Here is a 25,390-nt window from a genome sequence, read left to right on the forward strand (position 1 = left end):
GATGAAAAGCAAAACCATGAATGCTTTGGAAGAAGAGAAAAGAGATACTTCTTTGAGATACTGAGACTTTTTCTTGACTTCATAGTGTTCAGCCTCTGAGGATAATTTAGCATATGTAACACAACAGTAGATTTCTTTTTTTTGTCTTTTCTATTCAGTGGCTCTCTGCTAACCTATGCTTAGCATATACGCTCCATGCTTAGTGACTAGGTTACTAGGTTAATTTTTGTCTAGACCTTGTGTCAACCTATATGGAAGGAATTTTGAAAGGTATTGTTTTTAATACTGTTAAAATCCCCTTCATTTTCATCCTTCCGTTGCTGAATACAGAGTATTAGCCAGAAGCTGATGGCTGGGTTTGTGGAATGTTTGGACAATGAAGATGCAGAAGAATTAATTAATCCAGATGAGGGTATGTAAAAGATTTCTTATATGACTTGCACTTATCTTTTGCGTAGAATAAAATTAATGAAAGAAGGGGCTTTTAAGTCAAAAAAACCTTTTCTGTGTTGTGTTCTGTAGAGACACACCCTTAACAAAAGGAAAAGCATTGATGTCTTGTTAAGATACATCCACAGTATGATGAGACAGCTATAAATGGAGTGTTTTCAAAAGAGGAGCATTTAAATTGCTCTGGATGTGTTATTCAGAGCAGTAATTTGACACTTTGGTCTTGTATTCCTCTATACTAATATAAACTGATGGTTTGCATTTATTGCATTTAATCTGAAGGATCTGAAGATTATTCATTTAAACCGATTGCTTTACTTCATTGTTCACCTAATCTTTTTTAATCAAGAGCTGGAGCCTGAAAAGCAGCGGGCACGCATCCATCATGAGACAAGGATCCATATTCTGAATCTCCTTATCACCTCTCTTGAATGTAGTCCTCCCAGCCTTGCGCTGTATCTCTTGGGATATGAGCTCAAGAAACCTGTCAGCACCACAAACCTGCAAGACCCAGGTATGAAGACGAAAAGTTGATCTTGCATTCAGTTCTTGTACCACCAACACTGAGAATATCTATCAGAAAATGCACGGGGAGACCCAGTTTCTCTGAATGTTAAGAAGAAGAAAACTGGCCTTGTTCTAATCCTTAAAATCTGTATTCAGAGATAAGATGAACCCAGGTGCAGTATTTTAAACTGCTTTAGAATTTGATCCTTTGTCTAAGTTGGATTTTGGAGTGGACTTGAAATTAGAGTTCTGGGAGAAAATGATAATTTTGAAGAGAAGTATAAATTTATTTACTGTTCACATGCATTGCGGTTGTCAGCAATACAAAAAAATTGATTTGGTGATCCAGGAAGTCCCTATGTGTGACAAGACTTTGAACAAGTTATACAACTTGAGTGCTCTTCTGCCCCTCCTCAAACTCCCATTTAAGATTGATTATCAAGTAGGAAAACAGTCTGGCTGTTTAACAGTGTAGAAGAAAACCTAACAGAAGATATATGTATACATATATATGCATATATGGCATTTCAGATACTTCTAGAATTGTCAAAGATAGTGAGTTAGTCTGTCTTGAACTTGAGCAAGTTCAGAAGAGATGGTTGGGGCTGGAGCAGTCAGCTTATGAGGAGAGGTTGAGAGAATGGGACTTCTTCAGCACGGAAAAGAGAAGGTTTGGGGGAACCCAAAGGTTTGGGCATAAACTGAAAAGAGGCTCTGAGCAAATATGGAAGAAACTTCTGCAGAGTGAGGAAGGTGAAGCAGGGGAATGGGTTGGCTGGAGAGGACATACAGTCTTCATGCTTGGAGGTTTGTTGAGATCCAGCTGTATAAAGCTATGAGCTTTATCCTGTCTGCTGTCATAGCTGACTCTACTTTGAGCAGTAGGTTGTAGTAGAGATTTCTTGGAGTCCCTTCAGATCTGAAGTACAGGATTCTTTCTCCGGTATTTTAAGGAATGTTTCATATGAACACATTGGGATCAACAGATTTAATTTTTTAGCTATTTATAGAAGCCTATTTCTTACGATCTTTGGGTCAGATGCTTTGCTCCCAGCAGATTTTGGTTGTTTATGGTTGTTTCTAGTTCTAAATGAAGGGTAGGTAGGACCTGAATTTCATTTGGAAAAAAAAAGTCTGAGTTATTTTATGTCTCAGAAAGGCACAGAAAGACACCAGCCTCTTTTTTATCTGGAAAGTAACTTACTATGGCAGACCATGTTTTGCACATTTTGAAATTCTATACCTAAAGAATATGGATAATTGATCTGCAAGCATACAATTTTAGAGGGTATCATAAGTCAGATCAGTAATAGGAGACTGTCTTTTCTCCAGGCTGTGAGAGATCCTTGCAGGCTGCTTTGAATTATCCCATTAATAATGTGAAGAAAGAATGACCGTAAGCTATATGCCTAGGAATAATAATTTCCTACTAAAGCATAAATGATGTGGGTCCAAACAGAGACAATTATTTCCCCTGTAAGAATGGTGGTTGTTGATGCATTCACTGCTTAAGGGCATCTTGCTTGGTGGATTAAAGTAATAATTGGATAAAGGATGGATGCAAAGTGACAGAATTTTTGCTTCAGTCTTAAAGTCTTTTTTCCTTTTCCTCTTGGTTGCAGTGTTAGGTGCCTCTAGGAGAGTTATTGAACAATTGCGGTCATTTTGTGACTAAATACAGAGATTTAAAACTCACATTTGAAATTGGCAAATGAGTATTCAATTAAAGTGTAGGACTGAGAATCCAAATTTTCATTTGGTTGATGCAGAATATTAAAATGCCAACTGGATCTCTTCATATAGAACTGAAGAGAAAATTCTTAAGGAAGCTTTGGTTGCATAATTTGTCTTCTTTCTGCAGAGTGCCTACAGATGTTTTAATTTGATTTTTGCTAAAGCAGTTCCTCCCTTTTATTTTAATTGAGAAAAATCTTTTCTGGATGTTTTCACTGCTGCTCTGTGGAGCAGTATGGTGTGGTATAAGGTATCTGAAGCATTTAATTTCTGTGATTCTGTGTTCTAATCTGCATTTATTATGGAGGCAAGTACGTAAGAAATTACTTCTGTATTTTGAAGGTGTTTTGGGTTGTCCACGGACTTGCCTTCATGCTATTTTGAACATACTGGAGAAGGGTACTGAAACAAGGAATGGGCCTACAGCAGTTCAGGAATCTCCTCATCTTGCAGAACTCTGTTACCAGGTATGCAACCTATTTTCTGTTGGCATATATTGAGAGTGAACTTTAAATAAAATTAGCTCCTTCATGGTTGATGAACACAGATGGTGATGATATTGAAAATATTTTTTGGTTTAAGAAAGATCTGTCAGATTTTTTTTATATATTGAACTTCTTCTGATCTACCTTTTCCTATGTAAAAATGTATTATCTTCTAACAACACCGAAACCAAAAAGTCTACACTCGTTACAGAGCTTGGAATTGGGTTGTATTTGTAAAGCTAGCGATCTAAATAGTTTTGGCAAGCCTTTGAGTGTCTTATGGCCATGTGACAAGTTTTTGCTGTTGTTCTTTTTTTGAATATCTGGAACTGCATTTTGCTGACGTAATATGGCAGATAATCGCAAATAAATAAAATTCTCTTCTTTATTCTGCAGCAGTGATGTGTGTGTATAAAATATAGTGAGAGGGAGCAGGCAGGGAAGATGGCTGGATTTGACATGTGTGCAAAGTTAGTTGTTGTTTGGCCTTAAATCACACACCTTTATTGTGTGGGTAATCTGTGACATTTACAAAGTATTTTAAATATAAGTAATTAAAAGTGGAAGAGGCCATACTGTAGAAGAGGAAAAAGATGAAGATGATGTTTCCTGTCTTGGTGAACCTGCAGAGTAAAAAGAAAGATGCTTTTCTTTTAAGTAAAGTGAACAAACTTAAAGGGTTATAGAGTCGTGTTGTGGGTGGGTAGTTGCTGTAGATGCCTGCATGCCGATAGTCCTTCAAATTGTAATTTGATATATGTTATATACAATATGTTGTGCTTTGGAGCAGGCTGCTGGAAAACTTACTGAAAATACAGGTAATAATACTGTTTGAGCATTAAAACAGAGTTATGCTTCTTTTGCTTTGGTGTTTTTGCTTTGGTGGTTTTGTTTTGTTTGTTTCTTGTGAAATAAACTCCATATGAGTATCTACTGTTTTTGATTTTCAGGTGATCTATCAGTTGTGCGCATGTGCTGACACCTCAGGCCCAACTATGAGATACCTCAGGACCAGTCAGGATTTCTTATTCACTCAGCTGCAGTATTTGCCATTTTCTACCAGAGGTAACTTGTGTCCTTAGCTAAGGACAAAAAATTCAATGCCTCCTTTGTGTCTTTAGCAGTACCAGAGGAAAGACAGATACATAGCATGACTAGATTGAATTAATTGCTGCCTCTTTGCTAATCTTTTAGTTCTGATATTATTGAACTCTGCCTGCTTAGGTAGTTCATATTGTTTTGCAGAACTCTTGTAAAAGAGCTTGTTAGTTTGGAGCATATCCAGTCTCCAGAAGCAAATCCTTATCTATCTTTTAATTATTGTTGTAGTTTTTTTAGATTTTGCTACAGCAAAAAAAGCCATATTTTGGAAAAGATGCTATGCGGAATGGGAGGGAGTAGAAGGCTGGTGGTTATAGCCACTTCTATCTTCTCTTCCTTGAAATAAGGATCTGGAGATTTTATTTGGTGCTGATGTTAGTTATGAAATGAATGGATTTGTTTTAATGTTTAAGACCAGCATTTCAAAGGCAGGCGTCTTAAAACTGCATAAGTGTACATACTGGGTTTGTCAGATGCTAGACCACCAGTACTTTGATGACAGTAGTCTTAACCTTCAAGTGCACATATCCAGAATGGGGGAAGTATTTTAGATGATCTCTTACGTTAACTTAAGAATGGAAATGAGATTCATATAGAATACGAAGATCCTTGAAGACCCAGGTTCAAGCCTTAACACCTTAAAAGCAAAGTGATAGCTCACAAGGGGTAAATGTCTGATGATTTTCACTGAAATGATAATAGATCTTACTTGCTCATAGGTTCTCCACAATGATTTTGAGTACAAGTTACATCCAGATTTTTTTGTTAAATCCATGCCTGTGTATGAGTCTTTCAAAACATTCACATGCATTGAATGGCATTTGTTAGATCCCTTAATCTTTTTATGAACAAATGGTGAACAATTCACAAGTAATGATAGGTTCTAGAAGCTTTCTCAAATGAAGAAATGCTTTCCTTGGAGTAAGTAGTATTATTTATGTTCAGTTTTATAAGAATTTTCTTATTTCCACGCAGAGCATGAGATTTCAACGCTGAACCAAATGTCCTGGTTGATGAAAACCGCAGCGATAGAAATGCGAGTGACATCGCTGAACCGCCAGCGCTCCCATACGCAGAGACTGCTGCATCTGCTGCTGGATGACATGCCTGTGAAACCCTACTTGGGTAAGAAGAACTTGCTGTGATGACACATGGCATGACATGTGTCTGTGCCCTCTCAAAATGTGTGTGTATGCCAAATGCCTCTAGACAGGCATAGAAGCCACACATGTGGACACCAAATGCCTCCAGGCACTTGTGTAAGCCGCAGGACTCACCATGTGTGAACAAGCATGTTGGGCAGATGCTTGAATATGTGTGACCATGCCCGCGCTTAAGTGTATACAAGTGTTTTGGTGCACACGTGTGAACACACATGTGCTTGTCAGTGTTGTTCAAACATGGTTTTGGATGACACATTGGAAGACGTGTGAACACGTTTGTGCTTGTCAATGTACCCACACAATTTCAAGCTATACATGTAAATACAAACGAACACACATGTGCCCACCAATAGCCTCCACATGTATTTTTGGGCAACATGTGAGAACACACATGTACATGCTAAAGGCTTCCACACATTCTCAGGGAATATAGTTGAACACATGTTAATAGATGTGTGCACACCGAATGCTTCCACATGTGTATTCAGGCAACGCATGAGAACATATCTGCATGCCACAGGTCTCCACACGTTTTAGGGCAACACAGATGAACATGTGTATGTCAGTATTGATAAAGTAGGTGGTATTTATTTATTATTTCTTTTGGTTATTTATGCTTCAGGTGATGGTGAAGGCGGGATAGAAGATGAAAGTCGGTCTGTCAGTGGATTTCTCCACTTTGATACTGCCTCTAAAGGTAAACTCTCTGGGCATTGATTATTTCTCTGTAAAAATTTTCTGTTCCTGAATTTGGGGGCTGCTTCTAGAAGGGACACTGAAAAATGAAATAATAGGTTTTCAAAACAGCAGCAATACATGAAATAATTTTATTTAGTGTGGACAAAATGAATTTCAGAACCTTGACATAGTTGGTTGGAGAGTGGAAAATACTGGACTCAAAAGGAAGGTAGAGTATTCTGTATTTAAGTATCTGTGGAAGGGTGAAATGGGAGGTGGTAGTGTGTAAATTTCCTGGGAACAGGAAGAACAGTGAGACTGTTGCTTAAACTGAATGTCTTTGTTTATTTGTGGCAAAGAATATAAATACCAAGCAATTGACCTTAGATTTCTTACTACGTATTAAAGTTTCAGCGAAAGACTGCATGGTTCTCCTTGAAAACCAGCCTGTTTTTTAAGAGACAAAATTTAGAATCTTGTAGTACTGAGTTGGATTAAATGTATACATAAAAAGAGAATAATAGAAAGCAACAGAGTTAAGAATTTAAGGCTCTAGAAAATGTTTTTAAGTGCCTTCTAGAGATCATTTGCGTTTTTTGAAGATTTAGTGTTCCCTTTTGAAACTTCACACATTATGATTTGAATTTTCAAAGGTAAGCTTTTCATAGGCTCCTATTTGCAATCTTGTTCTTAATCTTTTTTCTTCTTTTTTATCTCCCTGTTATATTTTGGACTACAATCTGAATTGATTTACTCTTCCAGTACGCAGGAAGATCTTAAGTATTCTGGATTCAATTGACTTCAGCCAGGACATTCCAGAGCCTTTGCAACTGGATTTTTTTGACCGCACTCAGATTGAGCAAGTCATTGCTAATTGTGAACACAAGAATGCACGTGGGCAAGTGGTCTGCAATGTCAAGGTGTGCAGTAGATCATGATCTCAAATTATGTGTGCCATTTGTATCTTGATAATCATTTAGTTTTTAAAATCAATTAGTGTATTAATAAGACTTTGAAACTTCTTTTCACATAAAGAATATACCTGTTTCAGATGTTCATAATTTATACAAACTGTGGGTTATTTTTTCTTCTGTATTGCACACACTGATTTCACATTTGCACCTGACAGATATGTTGGTTTAAGACACTTTGAGGAAATATTTTCTGTTTTAATGTTTTTCATATCTCAGAACACCCAAATAATATTGCAGAAAATGACTTCTACCTTATTTCATTGTTCTGCAACCCACAACTGTGTAGTTCTGCATATGTGTGCACAATTATGTACATAGTATAGTTGTGTACTGCAGTAGTTCTTAAAGGCTTCAGTTAACATAGCATCATATTATGATAAGTAATTGACAAGTATTTAATAAACCTGAAAAATTTGTGGTCCGAAAGACAGTGGACAAAGCAGGAGTGGATAAGAATGGCAAAGCAACCTTGCTGGTGATAGGAAAACAGCTACCCCATATTAGGAACCAGCTATTCTGTATTACAAAATATGTTTTAGTCTTGAGAGGAGACAAACCCTTAATCCTGTACAAGAAGACTATAGTGGAGGTTGAAGAGAAGGGAGAGTGGTGATGTGTTAGAAGAACTGATGAAAGAACATAACTTTGGAACAGAAGGAAATGAAGGAGTGCAAAAAACAGGAAGAGCAGTAAGCAAGAAGAGGTTGGACAGCTCCCAAAAGCAGTTAAAGAATGAAATATGGAAGAAATTGAGAAAATAAATGAAACTTGAATCTTGTTAGTATTTTAGTTGCATCTGTTGCTATGTAGCTACCTCCTTTTAGAAGACAAATATGTCTTTCTCCTGATTAATTTTTTTTTTTTTTTTTAATTCCTTTTCAATTTCAGCATCTACACAGAGTTCTGGTTGCAGAAGTCAATGCCCTTCAAGGAATGGCAGCAATCGGTCAGAGACCTTTACTTATGGAAGTAAGTATAGAAAAAATAAATTACTGTTGTTCTTGGTGGATTTCATAAACCATCAAGCAGTAAGCTTTACCATGAAAACTTGCAGATTTGAGTCCTGAAATTTGAGTTAGTAATTTCTTTAGGGAAAAAAAAAACCAACAAGACATTATCATTTGATAAGAGAAACTGCTTAACATACTGTTCTACATACAATAGCAGCCAAGTTCATCTTGCCTGTCTCTTGTAGGGGACGACAATTCATTTGTTCTTTCTTCTATGCAGCTGTAGTTTCTGTGAACACGGAGGAGCTTAATGCTTAATTATTTTTTGAGATTCTTACCATCTTTTAGTTTTATTTGAAATTGGCTAAGTGGGTTTGAAAATCAAAAGATGGAGAGGTGACTCACACTAAAAATAAGAAAATACACAAACAGTTTTTTCACAGTTGTCTGCTTTGATTTTTAAAGTGTATATATATATATATATATATATATATATATATATTTATTTGTTTTACTATACACTTGAGACATTCATGGTGAAAAGCCCTTGTGAAAAGCAGCTCAGAATTGGATTGGCATATCTTGTTAAAATGATTAATGGCAGCTTGTTTCTGATAATCAGAAGACCTACCTATTTTTTTCTTCCAAAGGCTATTACTAATAGATTAAAACTTGTAATGTTGAAATCTGTTATTGTCATTAATCTCTTTTAGAGTATTATAACTCAATTCCTTTTTCATGGGTGTTCAGGAGATCAACACTATCCTGCAGTATGTAGTGGAGCGGAATAAGTTGCTACAGTGCCTCCATGCTAAGAGGCATGCTTTAGAGTCATGGAGACAGCTGGTGGAAATTATACTCACTGCCTGCCCCCAGGATCTTATACAGGCTGAAGACAGACAACTGATTATCCGTGATCTGTTACAGGATGTGCATGACAAGGTAATGCTCTACTGGAAGCCAACCCTTTCTTTGAGCATTGTTGCTATGTCTTTTTATATGAAAGAGAAACTACTCTTTAAGTAGCATTTTTGACCATAATCAAGAAAAAATTGTCTGCCTTTAGTATTACTTTCAGCTTTTTGATTGCTACTATGCTGAAGTTTGAATGTGCCATTGGGCAGAGGAGATACTCTATATATTTTTGCATAGCTACTGTGATCTGCAAGCCATTTATTGATGAATTTTGAAGACATTTTAGTGTAATCTGGTATGATGATGGTCTGGAAAGGGTGGGTGAAAAGGTAACAGCCCATTTGATGAGTAACATAAAAGAAGTCACTGAAGTGATGAAAGCAGACAGTACTGCATTTGCTAGTTTATTGCAAATGGATGACACTCTTTAAATCCTAACACAGCTTCTTTTGAAAAATTAAAGAAAGTTGAATGAAACATCAGAGTAGAAAAAGTAAAAATTTTAGAATTGGAAGGGCTTCTGGGAATGTGACCCTTTGCTTTTAAAATATTTGAAGTCTGATCTTTTATTGCAGAAATAGAGTAATAATTTTTGAGACGGACTGGAGAGTTATGACTGACTCAGCCATTCTCAAAGAAAATTTAATGAAAAATCCTCCTATTGTTTAAGTCAGCTGGGGAATAATTTCTTGTTATTGTTTTATTGTGAGAGGCATACCATTTTTAGTTTTGATAGGCAAGCTATGTTTTGAGGAATGTATATTAATGAAAATGTCATCTTTTTTTTTTTTGAAAAAAAAAGTAACCTTTTAGGGTTTGTTTTTGTTTTCATTAGTTTTTAGGTAACTCTTTCAGGAAAATATATTTTTAGTAGAATGTGGGTCTTGTTTTTTATATGAACAAATTTAAAACATGGGAATAAAGGGAGGCCTTTACTGGGCAAAATAATTTCATCAATTCCTAAAATCTTTACAAAGCACAAATTTCAGACTGTAATTTCCCGTAATACTGTAATGGAGAATTTTGTTAATTTAAGAAAACATTAATCTTTACTTTTCTTTGAAAACAATTGATCTACTGTATTGAACAACTGCATTGCTTAAAAGGAAAGCTGCTTGAATGTCAGTGATAAAGATACCAGGTTTATCTTTCAAATGATGAAGAGAACTAAAGTGGCTGATGCTAAATTCCTATTATTTTTTCTCCATGTTGTCTTAAATGCTTCTTCGATGCTCATTCTTTTCAGTTTAATAGATTATATCTTCACATTTTTAACAGAAATAGTTTTCTTTAAATGGCGAATTTCTTGAAAAAGCAGTTGTTCTTTCCCTAATTTAAGTTTAAATATTTTACTAATAAACCAACTCAAACAACAGCACATTCCTTCCTGTTTCTTATCCAGATTTAACTATCATCTTGCCTGTAATTTGTGGAAATAAAAACCAGAAAGCTAATGGTCTGCTCGATTAAAACATGCTCAACATATTTTTTTCTGGATGTGTTTCACCTGACACTACTGATTTTGATTTGTTTTAAATAGTGTTCTATTAATGAATTCCTTTTGAATACATAAATGAAATAGCTGCGAGAGACTAAATTAATTGCTTTAATAGCTCAAGAAATCACACTTACCTACTTCTTGGTTTTCTTCTTTTGTTTGTTTCTGTCTTTTTTTTTTTTTTTTTTCTTCTCTTTTAAGATCCTGGATGAGGATGCGGCTCAGGAGCTGATGCCAGTGGTGGCAGGGGCTGTGTTCACTCTGACAGCCCACCTGAGCCAGTCTGTGAAAACAGAGCAGAAACAGCCACTTTCAGTCCCAGTGACGGGACAGTCCCAATATGTCTTGATGCTGGATGGTTCTTTTGCCTCATCACCAGGCTCTGAGAGCATATCCATAGGTTTTGCTTCCATTGGTGACTCCTCCCTCCACATCATCTTAAAAAAGCTGCTGGATTTCATTTTGAAAACAGGTTTGTTATCCTTTGCCCTACGTTCATGGGAATTCTAACCACGAGGAGTACAAAGAAGGACTGAAATGCTCAAGTTTTTTTTATTACAGTCAATTAGGTAGATCTTCCATGATTACTGTAGATACCTTATAAGTGAGGCTACTAGCAAGAAAAAAAAAAAAAGCATTTTTTTTTGAATTCTGAACAAACAGAAGAAAGACGTGTAAATAACTTTAAAGGGAAATTCATATTCAAGTGTTTGTAGCAGCATAAACTTGCTGAATATACTCATAAATACTTTTTTATACAAACAGTAGAACTCTGTTTTATTTCTGCCAGCACTGCCACAGAAAAGTAAATTAATTGTCAGTGGAAGATAGTGTTATGGAATTTATATCTGTTTGGTTCTAATTATGACTACTTCTTGTGAACAGGTGGTGGCTTCCAGAGAGTGAGGACACATCTTTACGGATCGCTGCTTTATTATTTACAGATTGCCCAGAGACCAGATGAACCAGACACTTTAGAGGCTGGTATGGTCCAATTGTACTTTGGGAAAGAGCAGAAAAAATTGTTACTAAACCCTAAATTATAGTTCATGCATGTTGAATTGTCTCCTGGAAGTAGATAGGTTATGTAGATATAAACCATCTTACTCCAAAGCTCTGGAGCTTGATGGACAAGCAAATGACGATGTGGATAAAATTCCATCTGCATTGAGGGAGTTGCGCAGGGCAAGTCAACCTATGCCCCGCATCACAACAACCCCCACCAAGAAAAAAAAGAAGGGTTATAGTAATAGGGGACTCCCTTCCGAAGGGAACAAAGGGCCCAATTTGTCATCCAGACCTGGCAAAGGGAAGTCTGCTATCTCCGTGGGGCACGGGTAAGAGATGTTGCTTGGAGAGTCACTCACCTGGTACGTCCCTCTGATTATTACTCTTTATCGTTTTTTTAAGTTGGCAGCGAAGAGGTGGCAAAGAGCAATCAGAAGGGATTTTAGGGTTTTAGGGCAATTAGTTGAAGGATCAGGTGCACAGGTAGTGTTTTCCTCCATTCTTCCAGTAGCGGGGATCAACATTGAAAGGAATGGGCAGACCCAGTAGATCAATATGTGACTCTGAGGCTGGTGCCATTGACACAGTTTCAGGTTTCTTGATCATGGGAAGGTCTACATGACACTCGGTCTACTGACTCCTGGTGGGGAACACCTTTCTTTGAGGGGCAAAAGGACTTTTGCCCTGAAGTTAGCAGGGCTGATTGGATAGGGCTTTGAACTAGATTTGAAGAGGGAAAGAGGAACTGCATGCGGGTGAGATCCTTCAGTCTGCCCCATGAGGGGCTGAATTGAATGAAAGACATCTGATGTGTTCCTATACATAAACACGCAGCATGAGAAATAAGCATTTCAGCTCCCTTTTCAGGGAGCTTGTGTACTAATGCATGTAGTATGGGAAACAAGCAGGAGGAGTTGGAAGCCACAGTGCAATTAGAAAACTATGACCTAATTGCTATCACGGAAACGTGGTGGGATGAGTCACACAGCTGGAACATTGGCATAGAGGGCTATAGGCTTTACAGGAGAGACAGGAAGGGAAAGAAGGGTGGGGGTGTTGCCCTCTATGTTAAGAACTGGATAGATAGTGAAGAATTCCCTCTAAGAAACAGCAAAGAGGAGGTTGAGAGCCTGTGGGTAAAAATTAAGGACCAGATAAACAACGGACATCTTGTGGTTGGGGTCTACTACAGACCCCCTGATCAAGAGGAGCCTGTTGGTGAGGCCTTCTTGCTCCAACTACAGGAACCATCATGCTCACAGGCTCTCATCCTCCTGGGGGATTTCAACCACCTGGCTGTTTGCTGGGAAAGCCACGTGGCAGGAAGTATGTAATCCAGGAGACTCCTGGAGACCATTGAGGACCACTTCCTCATCCAGGTACTAGACAAACCAACCAAAGGAGAAGCGTTACTGGACTTGGTGCTCACCAACGCAGAACCCCAAAGATTATTTGATATTCTTTCTGCTTGTTTAGTTAAAGACCTCAGGGGAAAACAAACAAAACCATAAAACAAAACCAAAAAGAGTCAATAAAAAAACAAATGTGTTTTTCAAGCCAGCTGGATTTGTTAATGGCTTGAATACTTGACTTACCAACATTTATACTCGTTGTTTCATCTTAGAGCTTGGATGAGGATGGAACAACAAACTTGGGTTTAGTAACTATGCATGAAGACTCCTACTGCTTATTACTTGGTCAGCTTTTTGAGATATGGTAGTGATAAGAACTATGGAATTGTTATGACCTTTCAGTATTTTATTGCTGACTTTGAAATCAGGACTTTTCTACTTAACTTATTATTTACTTCCCTTCAAACCAAGTGTTTTGGTCCCAGTGAAAGTTCTTAGGCTTCGTAGATGTTCCAGGTTACATGTATTGAATCTTGGAATAGTTTTAGGCAGGTTATTTACAAGTGTGGCATAAGTATTCAGGCACAAATGTTTTTCAGTTCTGTCTGGCGTTTGTGTGATATTTAGAAAAAAATGGATTTGTAGGAAAACTTCTGCACTTCAATGAAACACCTGTGTCCCTTGTTTATGGTATTTCTGTTGCAAGATAGAGAATGCCGTGAAGGATATAGCCTCAGCTGTACTATAGCTAAGCAAATGCTAAGGTGCCCATCTTTCCATTTTTCCTTTTTCTGTTATACTTGTTTTTTACAGCTAAAAAAACAATGTGGGAACGTCTGACAGCTCCTGAAGATGTGTTTAGTAAACTGCAACGAGAAAACATGGCAATCATTGAGAGTTATGGGGCAGCTCTCATGGAAGTGGTCTGTCGCGATGCTTGTGATGGTCATGAGATAGGCCGGGTAAATAAATCTATTCCTCTGCAATCACTGTTTTGTTTGCTTTAAAGAACATTTTACTACTGTGCAGAGAAGGAAAATTTCATGAGATAGAACTAAAAAACATTCTTTGTAGATACTGACTCTCTTTCACATTTCTGTCCTACCTCTGATTATTCAAGTTGCTAAAAGTAGGTACATACATGCATATTACTTATTTTCTCAAACAGGTTTATGTCCCTCTGTTTAACAAAAAAGGTAGCAAGCACTGCTGCAAAAGATTATAGGCATGATCTGCTGTGAATATTATCTGTTATCTTTAAATCATGTACTTACTGGTTTATTTTCTCACTTTGGAAAAATTTAGTAACTTGAAAAAGAAATATTGAGAAATAAATATTTTCTGTCAGGAATCTAGTCAAAATGCAAAATAGTTTTACTTAGTAATTCTGCTGGTAGCAATACTTCATTAAAAATATTGTGGCATAGTTAGCAAACAGCATCTGTAATATTTTGTTAAAGGATAAGTAATAGAGGAAAGGCAATTCACTTGTTCTATACTTAAATGTCAAGAAATCTTAGAGTATTTTCCACATAAGGGGTTATGCTTGTAGTGCAGAAATGCACTCTGCTTTTAAGAAGCTGTTAGAAGCAACTCCCTAGCATTTAATATTTTTTGGTATTTGTTAGAAATCTCATAGATTTAATTTGGGTTTGTTTTTTCTCCTTGGTTCAATTCTGTTTGTTTTTTTTCTCTTTCCGTCCTAGATGTTGGCATTGGCTTTGCTTGATCGTATTGTTTCAGTAGACAAGCAGCAGCAGTGGCTATTGTATCTCTCCAATAGTGGCTACCTGAAGGTGCTTGTGGATAGCCTAGCAGACGATGATGCGGCTCTTCAGAGCTTACTCACACCTCAGCCCCCTCTACTTAAAGCGCTGTACACATATGAGTCCAAAATGGTAATAGCACTTATGGAACAATTTTGTGTTGTTTTTAAATAAAAGTTGCTTGTCTATACTTTACATTGATCATACTCAGAGTTACTGTACTAAAATAACAGTATTTGAAATGGTGCTACAATAGAGACGTAATTTTGATAAGTCTCATTGTTCATTTCCAGTTGTAAGTACTTACGTATTTCCTTTGTTCTCTAGGCATTCCTCACCAGGGTAGCTAAAAGTCAGCAAGGGGCTTTAGAACTGTTGAGGTCTGGTGTAATTGTGAGGCTGGCACAGTGTCAAATATATGACATGCGACCTGAAACAGACCATCAAGGGTAAGTGTTGGTTCCCTGGCTGATTTTGAAACTGTAGTACAGTCCTAGGAGAACGTGACATCTTTTTATATAAGTCTAGAGAGTAAATATTTGGGGGTGTATTTTTCTTGTGTGTTTAGTTTAAAACTTTAAACCTCTTGTATTGAAAGGAAAATTCCAAATAACTGGGTGTCCAGTTGCTTATACTATGTAAAGTCCTACTTGTTTGATTCCTTATATAGGAATGGTCCATGTGTTGTTAATATATTTTTGTTATTAATTTAGACTGTAATGTTTGAAAAACAGCCTGCTATACCTCTTTTGGGGAATTTGTAGTTAGTGAACAAAAGTAGTTAATCCTCCCCTGAGGTGCCCAACACTAGAGTAAACGTAATTTCATATGTTTAAAAAAACATATATATTATTGAAATATGAATGCTTGCCGATTCTTCAGGGTAGTTTTAAGTCAAGGCTCTGCTTCACTAGTGGGCCTTACTTCTGTTTATCTTTTTTTCTTTCCTTTTTTCCCCCCACTAAATCTCTTAAGAATGTATGGACTGAGAGATCCCCCACTCTTCATTCCTGCTCCAGTGGAACGTTATCGCCAGATTCTTCTCCCAGCCCTTCAGCTGTGTCAAGTGATCCTCACCTCCAGCATGGCACAACACCTACAAGCAGCAGGACAGGTAATTTCCAAAAGATGCTAGTTACTCCTTATTCAATCAAATTATGTGTTGTCTTTGGAAGTAAGCTTTTCTAAAACAACATTTTCACTGATGTGGGAGGTCACTCTAAAATTCTTACAAGAGTAAAAGCATTGCTTCCTCATTGCCTGACACTAAATTTTGAGACAATCGTACTTCTCTTTTCTTCTTGTGGTACAGGTTTTGCAGTTTCTCATTGCCCATTCAGATACTATCCAGGCAATCCTGAGGTGTCAAGATGTTAGTGTTGGATCTCTCCAGGAGCTGGCCTTCCTGACGGGAATAATCAGCAAGGCAGCTTTGCCTGGTAGGAACTGTGGATTTGAAGTCTGTTACCTACATCTGCATGAATCTCATTTTGTTTTCTATGAAGTAATAACAAGACATATCAGGGAATACGTACAACACAGAATTCTCTGGAGATGTTCAGCTCTTGAAAAAATAGGGAAATGTTAAATTATTGTTCTTGAAGTAAGTATGGTGGATTTGCAGTGGATACAGTGCCCATGTTAATGTGCATTTGACTTCTCATTTTCTTTTCATTATGCTAACTGGCAGTAAGTACTTTTTGTCTATGGGACCAATTGCAAATAGAAGTGTTCAAAGTGCATGTGGTATCCTCAAAAAGAACTTTCATTCGGAAAATTCTACAACTGAGAAAATGAAGACAGAAAACTTTTGTGTACCCATACATTTGATATTATTTTCTACATTTGTATTTATTTTAAAAAGAAAACTTCCAAGAAAAATCACTGTGGAGGACATTAAGGAGGAATGTCTGATTACAGTAGGGTGGAGTGCAGTTGTAGGTTGAAGCCAAATGTTCATTTTCTTACAGCATACTGTGCTTGGCATAACAGCTGCAAGTTTCATGCTAGCCTCCCCCCTCATCTTTTTTTAATTAGTTAGTAGAACAGTAAGCTACATAGTATGCATACTAGCTGCATTCATATCTGAATATTTTCCTCAAAGAAAGAACAAATTTTAAGTTGTTTTGCTGATTTTTTTATGACCAATGTTTATATTTAAATGTATACACTGCATACATTTAAATGTATACACTGCAAACAATTAAAAAAAAAAAAAAAAAAACAACAAACAAAACAGTTAATTTAATGGCTGTATCTTTTATCAGGAGTTCTAAATGAGCTGGATGTTGATATTAATGAAGGGACACAGATGGAGCTACAAGGACATATAGGTCGATTTCAGGTAATAAAGTTACCCGCTTAACACTTGTCCTTTTGGAATTGTGAATGTAGATTAGAATTGTTTCCTGGTTTTGTGCTCTGACTAATAGAAGTTATGAAATGGATGTTTTCCAGCATTAAGAAAAATGTGCAGTGCTTTTTATTATTAGTTTTGTGGTTAGTTTTGTAGTTGTTTTTCTGTCATTTTATTTTGTTCTGTGTTTGTTGTTGTTTTGAAACAAGTAGAAAAGACAGCATTTGGCAACATAAGAGTTAGGTCAGAGATTTTGTTTTCCTCCCTGATTTAGGATTCACCCTATATGGAGAAGAGCTATTTGAACTCAACACCATAGTATGTAAAAGTAATGCAGAATATTGTTACAACTTTTGCTACAAGCATGGCTCCAGTTCAACAGTGTTGAGCATCGAACTAGTTAGATGTTAATAGCATCTAACATGCTAATATTTTATTTCTTTGCTTCCCTTTTAAGAATAACCCTGACTTAGAAACCAGAAATAAAACCAGGATAGAGTGAGTCCTATTGAAAAGCTTTAACTGGAAATCTTTTTACAGCTTATCGTTCAGCAGTGATTTTGAAACTTTGCTATGTCAGCATGTCAGCAAGGGTGTTTGTAAAGTTTATTTGAAAACTGTCTGTAGACAGAGCTGTCCTATCAGATATTTCTGGTTGCCAGGAGAAGGATGTGTTCTCTGGGCACTGTGATAGTAGCTACTAGATCGACCAGCTTAAAGCAAAGTAGCAAGCTGTAAGTGATTACTGAAATGCTGGGGTAGTTGTTTTTCTGCTGTGTTATGTCAGCAAGAAATTCCCATGGGAAACAGTAAAAAGGTTTCTTGTTGTAAGGAGTTTTAATTAGTTAATTTGAAAACTGAGCTGTTCCAAGCAAAACCGTACAAATCCAGTCATCTGTTGCTGTAACTTTTGTCTTTGGTATGTCATGTTATTTTCATCAAGTAATTAAAGAATTCAAGTATTTTACTTTTTTTTTTTTCAAAAAGTAATTACCAATAAATCTTTAATCTTCGGTATCTTCTTTAGCATTCCAAATAAAACTGACTTCTAGTCTGAGGCACTTTGATGATTTATCATGTAAACTAAAAGATTTATAGGTTGTTGCTCCATTCTATGAAACTATTCAATTGTTTTTCTGCCCTCTACTTCTATGCAACTCATTATCTTCAGATTTTGGTTTGGTTTATAGATGAAGGTGTTTTAAATGGGTATAGGTAAACCTAAACTGCCATTGATACTATTCAATATAACAGTCCAAAAAGATGTAAGACGTCATTGTGAACTTCTAAATCAAATTCATTTCTTGAGGAACTGTTTTAGGGTGCTGTTAACTTTTAAATTAAGTAAAGGTGAATTAAAGCATTGTGTTTTTAAAGATATAAATGTAGTTTTTAAAGTTCTAAAATTTTTATATGAACTACTGTCTTTTTGTTGTATGTTAAGGGATATGTATCATTCTTCAGCTCTTAAAAGTGTCAAGGACCATGCACTTCCTTCGCTAAGGTTCTAATTAAAAAAAGCTTTTTTTCATGGCAGCGCCAGTGCCTAGGACTTCTAAGTCGGTTTGGTGGTTCAGACAAACTGCGTCAGTTTAAACTGCAAGATGATAACTCAGGAGGAGACAGAGTGAACAAGAGGGATGAAATTGAGTTGGCCATGCAGCAGGTGAGAACACAAGAAGCTGTGAGAGCCTTCAGCCTCAAACTGTGAAATTTCACCTGTTGTACAGATTTTTTTAGTTGAGGTACTTTCACATGATTTTGACTAGTGGTAATGTTCTACACTGCTTTTAGTTTGGTATAGGATCCCATGTTTTGTTTCTATTCAGAATAAACATTGGAAGTTTGGTTATTTAAATTTGCATTAACAACCGTCATTGTTTTAGATACAAAGTGTGTCAAATTCAAAACTTTAAAAATTGATCTGTAATTTTCAAAATAAGGGCTGGATACAGAGGGCAATAAAGTAATGGAGAACACTAAATGGAAAATGCACAAGAAGAGTTAAAAATGACCAGAAATTGCAACTAGTAGGTTTGGGAAAGACGTCAGGTTGCAAATCCTGGGCTTGAAATAGAAGTGAGGCTGTAACTGATCAGAAAAAAGAATCGTCAAGTTCAAGTGAATAAAGAGAAAGCAAAATGTTGTTTATTGACATTTATCCATTTAGTAACTTGCATGTTGTATTTTTTTTTTTTTTTTTTTTTTTTTTTTTTCAGATTTGTGCAAACGTGATGGAGTACTGTGAGTCACTTATGTTGCAAAGTGCCCCCAGTTTTCAGCACACTGTTTGTCTGTTTACCCCTAGCCTGTCAGAGACAACCAACCGAGATGGGCCTCGTCAAGGTGAGATTTTGGCTCACTATTTTTTGAGATTGAATAGCAGTATCTGGGCTAGCATGAAATCAGCTTCCAGATGCTGTAGTTTATCTTACACTTTAAGTCTCTTTATGTCAACGCAGTAGCTGCTCATTTTCTTATGCTGGAATAAATGCGTGTATGGCCTTGCACTGAGCCAAATAAGGGAGCTAACACAAGTTAAAACAAAAGTGACCAGAAAAGGCCGATTACAGAAAACTAACCGATTGCTATTGCAGCCTTGGAAACACATATATCAGTAAAATAACATGTATGTAAATAAATAGTACTAGATGGGAAGGTAAGGATTTAATTTTTTTTTCAGCATCTCTGCTAGATTAAGTTAGGTGGAACTAGGATGTTATTGATGACATGTAAGATGCGTTTTGATGCTGAGTGGAGCTCTTCATTATGTCATGTGGCAACAGGTTGTGGTGTGCTACTATGTAGTTGAGTGGTTAAAAAAAATTACGTCTTCTGATCTAGTTAAAATTCCATGTGTTATACTTGGTACTTACTATACTGACTATCTTGCAGTATTGCAGACAGAACTTTTTGCCTATGTAAATTCTGGCACAGAAATAAAACGTAAACTTGCCAGTGCATGTTTTTCATGTCTTTCACTACTTTATTGACAGATAAGATACCTTATTGATTTCTTGATTTTTTTTTTCATTTAATTTGATTTTTTGTAACTTGGTCATATTTTTCTAGATACACAAGCTCCAGTGGTTCCATACTGGCGCTTGCCTGGTTTGGGCATTATCGTCTATCTGTTGAAACAGAGCACTAATGATTTCTTCAGTTACTACGATAGTCATCGTCAGAGTGTTAACAAACTGCAAAACGTGGAGCAACTCCCACCAGATGAAATAAAAGAGGTAACAGTTCTGCTGACTCTGTAGTCTGTTTTTGCTCATAACTGAGATATAGCTCAGGGACTCAGAAGCTTCTTAGGCAAGTAAATAGTTCCAGTTCTCTTGCATGATCTTTCCTACTGTTGATAGGAGGGTCCATAGGATGGGCAGCATGAAATTTGGGGGAAAATATTGGGCTTAGCTCTGTAAAAGTAGTGCATGTCTTTTCATTATATCAGAAGAACATTGCTAAAGCTTTGGGAGTGCTCATCATGTATCCTTCTTGAACAAATAGGCGTAAGTTGTGTAGTGTTGAGTAGCTCTAACTTTTGCATCAGTTCTTGCTGAGATGACTGGGTTACAGAGAGAAGGGGGACTTTATCACAATCTCACAGTGAACTAATAAACTGACTGATAACCCAAATGATCATTTGTCATGATACAAAAGTTGCTTGGGGATACGTTTAGTTTATTCATTTTTTTGGTAACCAAGGCTATGCAAGTTAAAAATAGAGACCACAGTTCTGAAGAAATAGCTGACATTTGATAAATAATTTTATTTGCTTATTTCTTTCATTGTTTTGCTCTGCCCTGTTATCTTGTTTTTCCTCTTCTTGTTACAGCTGTGTCAGTCAGTTATGCCAGCTGGGGTTGACAAAATCTCCACTGCCCAAAAATACGTTTTGGCAAGGCGACGCCTAGTGAAGCTAATAAACAACCGAGCCAAACTACTTTCTCTCTGTTCTTGTATCCTTTTAAAACTGAAATGACCCTCAAGGTGCTGCTCCAGAAATGCGGAGAAATAGGAACAGTTTTTTTTTACTGAGAGTTTTGACCACTTTGAACCCATTATTAAGCAAAAGGGAAATTTGAAATTCTGAAACTTAAAATAGTAAGAGTGTATTGTTCTGCTACTGTCAGGCTGTAAGTATTTTTAAATTAGTACTCTGGCTGGAAAATGAGGTTAATTCCCATCATGGAGACCCTGCTAGGATGTTCTTCAATGTTATGATAAAGCACAGCTCTTAAAAATTATCACAATATTGTATTGCTAATATTCTTACAGCCCAGCTCTTAAATTTAGTATCCAGACCCACTAAATATGTACACATATGTACAGGTGCAGTGGCAGAAGTACTTTGAAAAATAATTGAGATGTGTTTCTGAGCAAATGGAGTTCCCAACATTATAGTGAGCTGTGCATAAGCCTTTTCTCATAAACGCCAGCAATTCAATGGAAATAACTAGTCACACATAAAATAATTGTCTGCAGAGGATTGGAATTTTCCTCTGAAACCTAGCTTAGGAAAGGTGTGCTTTTGCAGAAGCACCTGTTGTAGCTTAAGATATTACTGCCACCTCCAGCTTTACAACCTCAGCTCTAAATTTGCTATTTCTGCAACTAAACTACCATTACAAATCACACGAGCGCTCAAAGTCTGCTCTGGTGCAGAGTGCTGGTTTAAAGCCTCTCCAGGTTGAGCATAGCAGTCACCAACCTAACCAGTCACTAACCTAGCCAGTACTGCACAGAAGCAGGTAAGGAGAGAGCATGTGATCCATTACCAGGCCACAGTAGTGGGATTTGAACCTGCTGTTGGAGGAAGTTACAGATGGTTGGGATAAAACATCTTCAACTGATTCAAAGTGATTGTGTAAATACACTTACATAGTGAATGTACAATCTAAAGACAATGCATTTAAACTCCTTCACTTAGATGTGTGTCTACAGATATTATAGAAACCTGTCTCTTCATTCTTTGGCGTCACCTGGAACACTATCTACTGAATTGCATACCCACTGACTCCCAAGACCCACTGCTGTCTTCCAGGACATCATTTAAGAGAGGAAGACTGCAAGGTAAAATTTCTGAAATGTTGAGATTTTGTTTGGTTTTGGACTTACGTTTCTTTTTCCTCTGGAGAATTGACAATACAAGTATTGCTGAATCACAGGCTTATGCGTTTTGTCTATTACACATATCTCCAAGTGGAAAGTAAATTTCAGATAATACAATCAGATTGTGGTCCAAAACAATGCATATGGAAATATTGTAATATAATCTAAGATGAGATAAAAAATTAAAATTAAGACTGGTGTTTTTGGAAATACTTTTAGGAACATAGGCACTATTTATTCACCAGAAAAAAGTAAGTGTGTTGAATTTTGGTATTAAAAAAAAAAAAAGAGGGAATGGAACTAAGTCAGAAAGAGAAGTGATCTGGGGAGGAGCTTTTTGCGAAGTGCCATGTGTGCTCAAAATTATTAATGACTGTTCAATGATTTAGAAAAAAATACAGTAAGTCCAAAAAATACTATAATTTCTAATATACAAGTTTGGTGGCCAATTTTGACTATTGCATTTTAAAATAATTTTACAATGATGTGGAAAAAATATGTTGTTGAGTGGACAACATAATTTTAACTTCTTGTTTTCTATCACTAGATTCCTTTGGTTCAGATCCCAACTTGGATTTCAGCAGCGGCCTGAATCGAGTGAGTCAGCATGATATAGATCAGGTGAGATGTGACAGAGTCTGCCGAGAAGTACAGGGTGCGAGTGATTGCCATACAGCTATTGAGAACAGTCTGACTGTAGACTGTTGTGCTGCAGGGGTTTTTCCCTTTCTTAAATCTGCTCTCATAGAGGCAGAAATGTCACTTACTGGCTTGGCTTTCTGGCCAGTGGTGGGTCCTTCTGGACCCAGCTGGAACTGGCCTTTACCTAACATGGGGCAGCTTCTGGATTCTTCTCACAGAGGCTACCCCTGCAGCCCCCGGCTACCAAAATCTTGCCACGTAAACCCACTACAGTAGCACCAGCAGTAAATAATTTAAAATTAATGAAGTGTTGCAAAAAAATTGAGAAAGTATTATGAAGCAGGTAGCAGCTGCATTGCTGAACACACATTTTCAAGTCTTAATATACAAAATTAAATTAAAAATGAGCAATATAGGCTATTAGGAAGAAAATTATTCATTCTTTTCCTTTTATAAACCAGTCAAATGGTATGTATTTTTTAATAATAGCTCACTGAAAACATCAGGTACCCTTGAAAGATTTGCAACATGAAGGTAGGATTCCCAATGTTCTGTGAATCTATAACTGTTGGGAGCAACAGCTTGACACCAGCTAGGCAATAGAGAAATGAGAGTGAAAAGGGTAACAGAAGCTGAGCAGACTATAAAATATGAATGGTAACACAGAAGTGATTTCTACTTACACAGCAATTTAATAGTTTGTGTTAACTGGATGCATAAGTGGCAGGAAAAAAAAGTTCATCTTTATTAATAAATCTGATTGACATTTCTCCTGGTGTTTGTGCACAAAAAAGCTATGCTCAGAGTGCTTCACAATCTCAAGTACCTTTGTAAGATCTGGAATTATAAGAACAGCTTTATATATTTTTGTGATGAGTCATCTGTCTTTATTTCATTTGTTCAAAAGTGAAATATACAGTAACATCTTGCTAAAATATTTAGAATGTAATAATTTTTTTCAGTTTTCATATTGTTTACATACGTGCTGATGAAAAAGTGTTATCTATGCAAATGGACTCTATTAAACAGTCCTCAAAAGCCTGGGAAAATTGCAGTTGGAAGAAGTTGTATAACTGAAGAACCTGAATTATGTAAGACTGTTTAATTCCTAAAACACTTTGAGAGGTTGTAGGGTAATAATATGTGGATAATCCATAAATGCTTTGAGTCACCCAGAAATCTCCATAGAAAGGGTATCCATTGTATAATTTAGAGAGATGAACATAAGGAAGAATACAAGTAGTATTTATTAGGGTAGTTGAAAGAAAACTATACTTTTGAAAGAGTTTTAGAGAATAAAGCGTTGTAAAAGGGTTGACAGTGGATGGATATGTGGATGTTTTAGAGAAGACTTTGTATTGCTTACTGCAACAAATCTCTGTTTCTCAGCTTCAGATAGAAGCCACGAACAGCTTTGGTGAATCTCTGCAGAAGAAGCTTCTGGACATCGAGGGGTTGTATTCTAAGGTTCGGTCACGCTACACCTTTATTCAAGCTCTTGTTAGACGCATCCGTGGACTCCTAAGGATATCAAGGACTTAAAAGACTGATACAGGATGTTTGCGCCTTGAAGCAGTGCACTTGGGCAGGCCTTCTGGATCATCATATTTTATAGATCATACATTTTCTAAATAATGTCAAAAAGGTTACCTTTTTTTATTACCCCTTTGAATAAGTTTTGTGCATTCTTTCCTACTGCTCCCATCTTGAATAGAAAAATAAAGAATTGTTTTTAAGTGAGTTATGATTAATGTAAAAATTCAAGCAAAGAAAGATTTCAAATGGAGGACATAAAGGAAACAAAAAGAAGTTGTTCTGCAGTTGTGATGATACTACACTTGAGGATGCTGTTAGAGAAAATGAAAAGATCTACGTCTGTTTATGCTGTTCTTGCTTCACACACACTTAATGAAAGACAGATTTCAAGTGTCAGCACTTGCAGACTTTGTGATCACACCCTTTGGTATGGATTCTCTAAGAAAGGTGATCATTTTTGCACAGTAAACTGCTTGTTTCTGCTCCCCATTGCCCTGCCTTTTTAAGCTAACATGAGTACAAGTTTCCTCTCTTTAGACAATTCCAGATACGAGGTAAAAGTAAAAAACAAACAAACAAAAACACAGGGAAAGATATGGAAGGCGACTGCCTTACATTTTGTTCTTTACGGACATTTTTTTCTTTATGGCTTCGAGGACTAAAGACTTCTGTGCTGTTTCTGCTGAAACAGGAGCATAAAGACAGAATACAAGGCATGAGGAGGGAGCCAACATGCTTGAGTAGTAGATTGGTTCTGTAGTTATCGATTATTCTCCTAGGAGGTTTTTCTATCATTGTTTCTTATGTAAAAAAAAAAAGAGTAATTCAACCTCTGACTTCTGATGTGAGATCTGTTGGATTTCTCTTATTGCGCTGTCTGATCTTACAGCCCCTTTCTCCATTTGTGCCTTGTAAATTGTCTCTCCTGAGTTTCCATTATGTAGCATTTCACATTCTTAAGGATGTTGTACTTCACAGAATTAATTTGTGCAGATGAATTATGCCATCGTTTAAGCAGGGGTAATTACAGCCCTGCTATCATATGATGGTTATTTGCTGTTCTTTAGGAATAGCTAGTTATTAATGGTTTACACAGTTGCATTTTTTTCTGTTGATTGGCAACAGTTTTTTTTTTCTTTTTATTTCTTTTTTTTTTTTTT

The 25,390-nt window shown here is 36.6% G+C and overlaps 1 protein-coding gene across 2 annotated transcripts in view; it reads left to right on the forward strand.

The window, feature by feature from the left end:
- The window catches only part of NUP205 (nucleoporin 205), a 51,195-nt gene extending 26,144 nt beyond the window's left edge, over positions 1-25,051 (forward strand). The window contains exons 20-43 of one of the 2 annotated variants that reach the window (XM_032194249.1): positions 331-412; positions 800-964; positions 3,034-3,158; positions 4,127-4,241; positions 5,253-5,402; positions 6,063-6,137; positions 6,881-7,038; positions 7,981-8,061; positions 8,793-8,984; positions 10,657-10,927; positions 11,341-11,439; positions 13,629-13,777; positions 14,522-14,713; positions 14,909-15,030; positions 15,557-15,695; positions 15,894-16,020; positions 16,849-16,925; positions 18,475-18,603; positions 19,157-19,283; positions 20,010-20,176; positions 20,776-20,899; positions 21,885-22,013; positions 22,600-22,673; positions 24,084-25,051. In XM_032194249.1, coding sequence (XP_032050140.1) covers positions 331-412; positions 800-964; positions 3,034-3,158; positions 4,127-4,241; positions 5,253-5,402; positions 6,063-6,137; positions 6,881-7,038; positions 7,981-8,061; positions 8,793-8,984; positions 10,657-10,927; positions 11,341-11,439; positions 13,629-13,777; positions 14,522-14,713; positions 14,909-15,030; positions 15,557-15,695; positions 15,894-16,020; positions 16,849-16,925; positions 18,475-18,603; positions 19,157-19,283; positions 20,010-20,176; positions 20,776-20,899; positions 21,885-22,013; positions 22,600-22,673; positions 24,084-24,236 — 3,222 coding nt within the window. In that variant the 3' untranslated portion in view covers positions 24,237-25,051. The remainder of the gene's footprint in view (positions 1-330; positions 413-799; positions 965-3,033; positions 3,159-4,126; positions 4,242-5,252; positions 5,403-6,062; positions 6,138-6,880; positions 7,039-7,980; positions 8,062-8,792; positions 8,985-10,656; positions 10,928-11,340; positions 11,440-13,628; positions 13,778-14,521; positions 14,714-14,908; positions 15,031-15,556; positions 15,696-15,893; positions 16,021-16,848; positions 16,926-18,474; positions 18,604-19,156; positions 19,284-20,009; positions 20,177-20,775; positions 20,900-21,884; positions 22,014-22,599; positions 22,674-24,083) is intronic. The other variant, XM_032194241.1, reaches the window with a different exon arrangement.
- Positions 25,052-25,390: the final 339 nt, after the last annotated feature.

The sequence above is a fragment of the Aythya fuligula genome, chromosome 1 (assembly GCF_009819795.1).
Source record: "Aythya fuligula isolate bAytFul2 chromosome 1, bAytFul2.pri, whole genome shotgun sequence".
NCBI classification, from domain to species: domain Eukaryota; kingdom Metazoa; phylum Chordata; class Aves; order Anseriformes; family Anatidae; genus Aythya; species Aythya fuligula.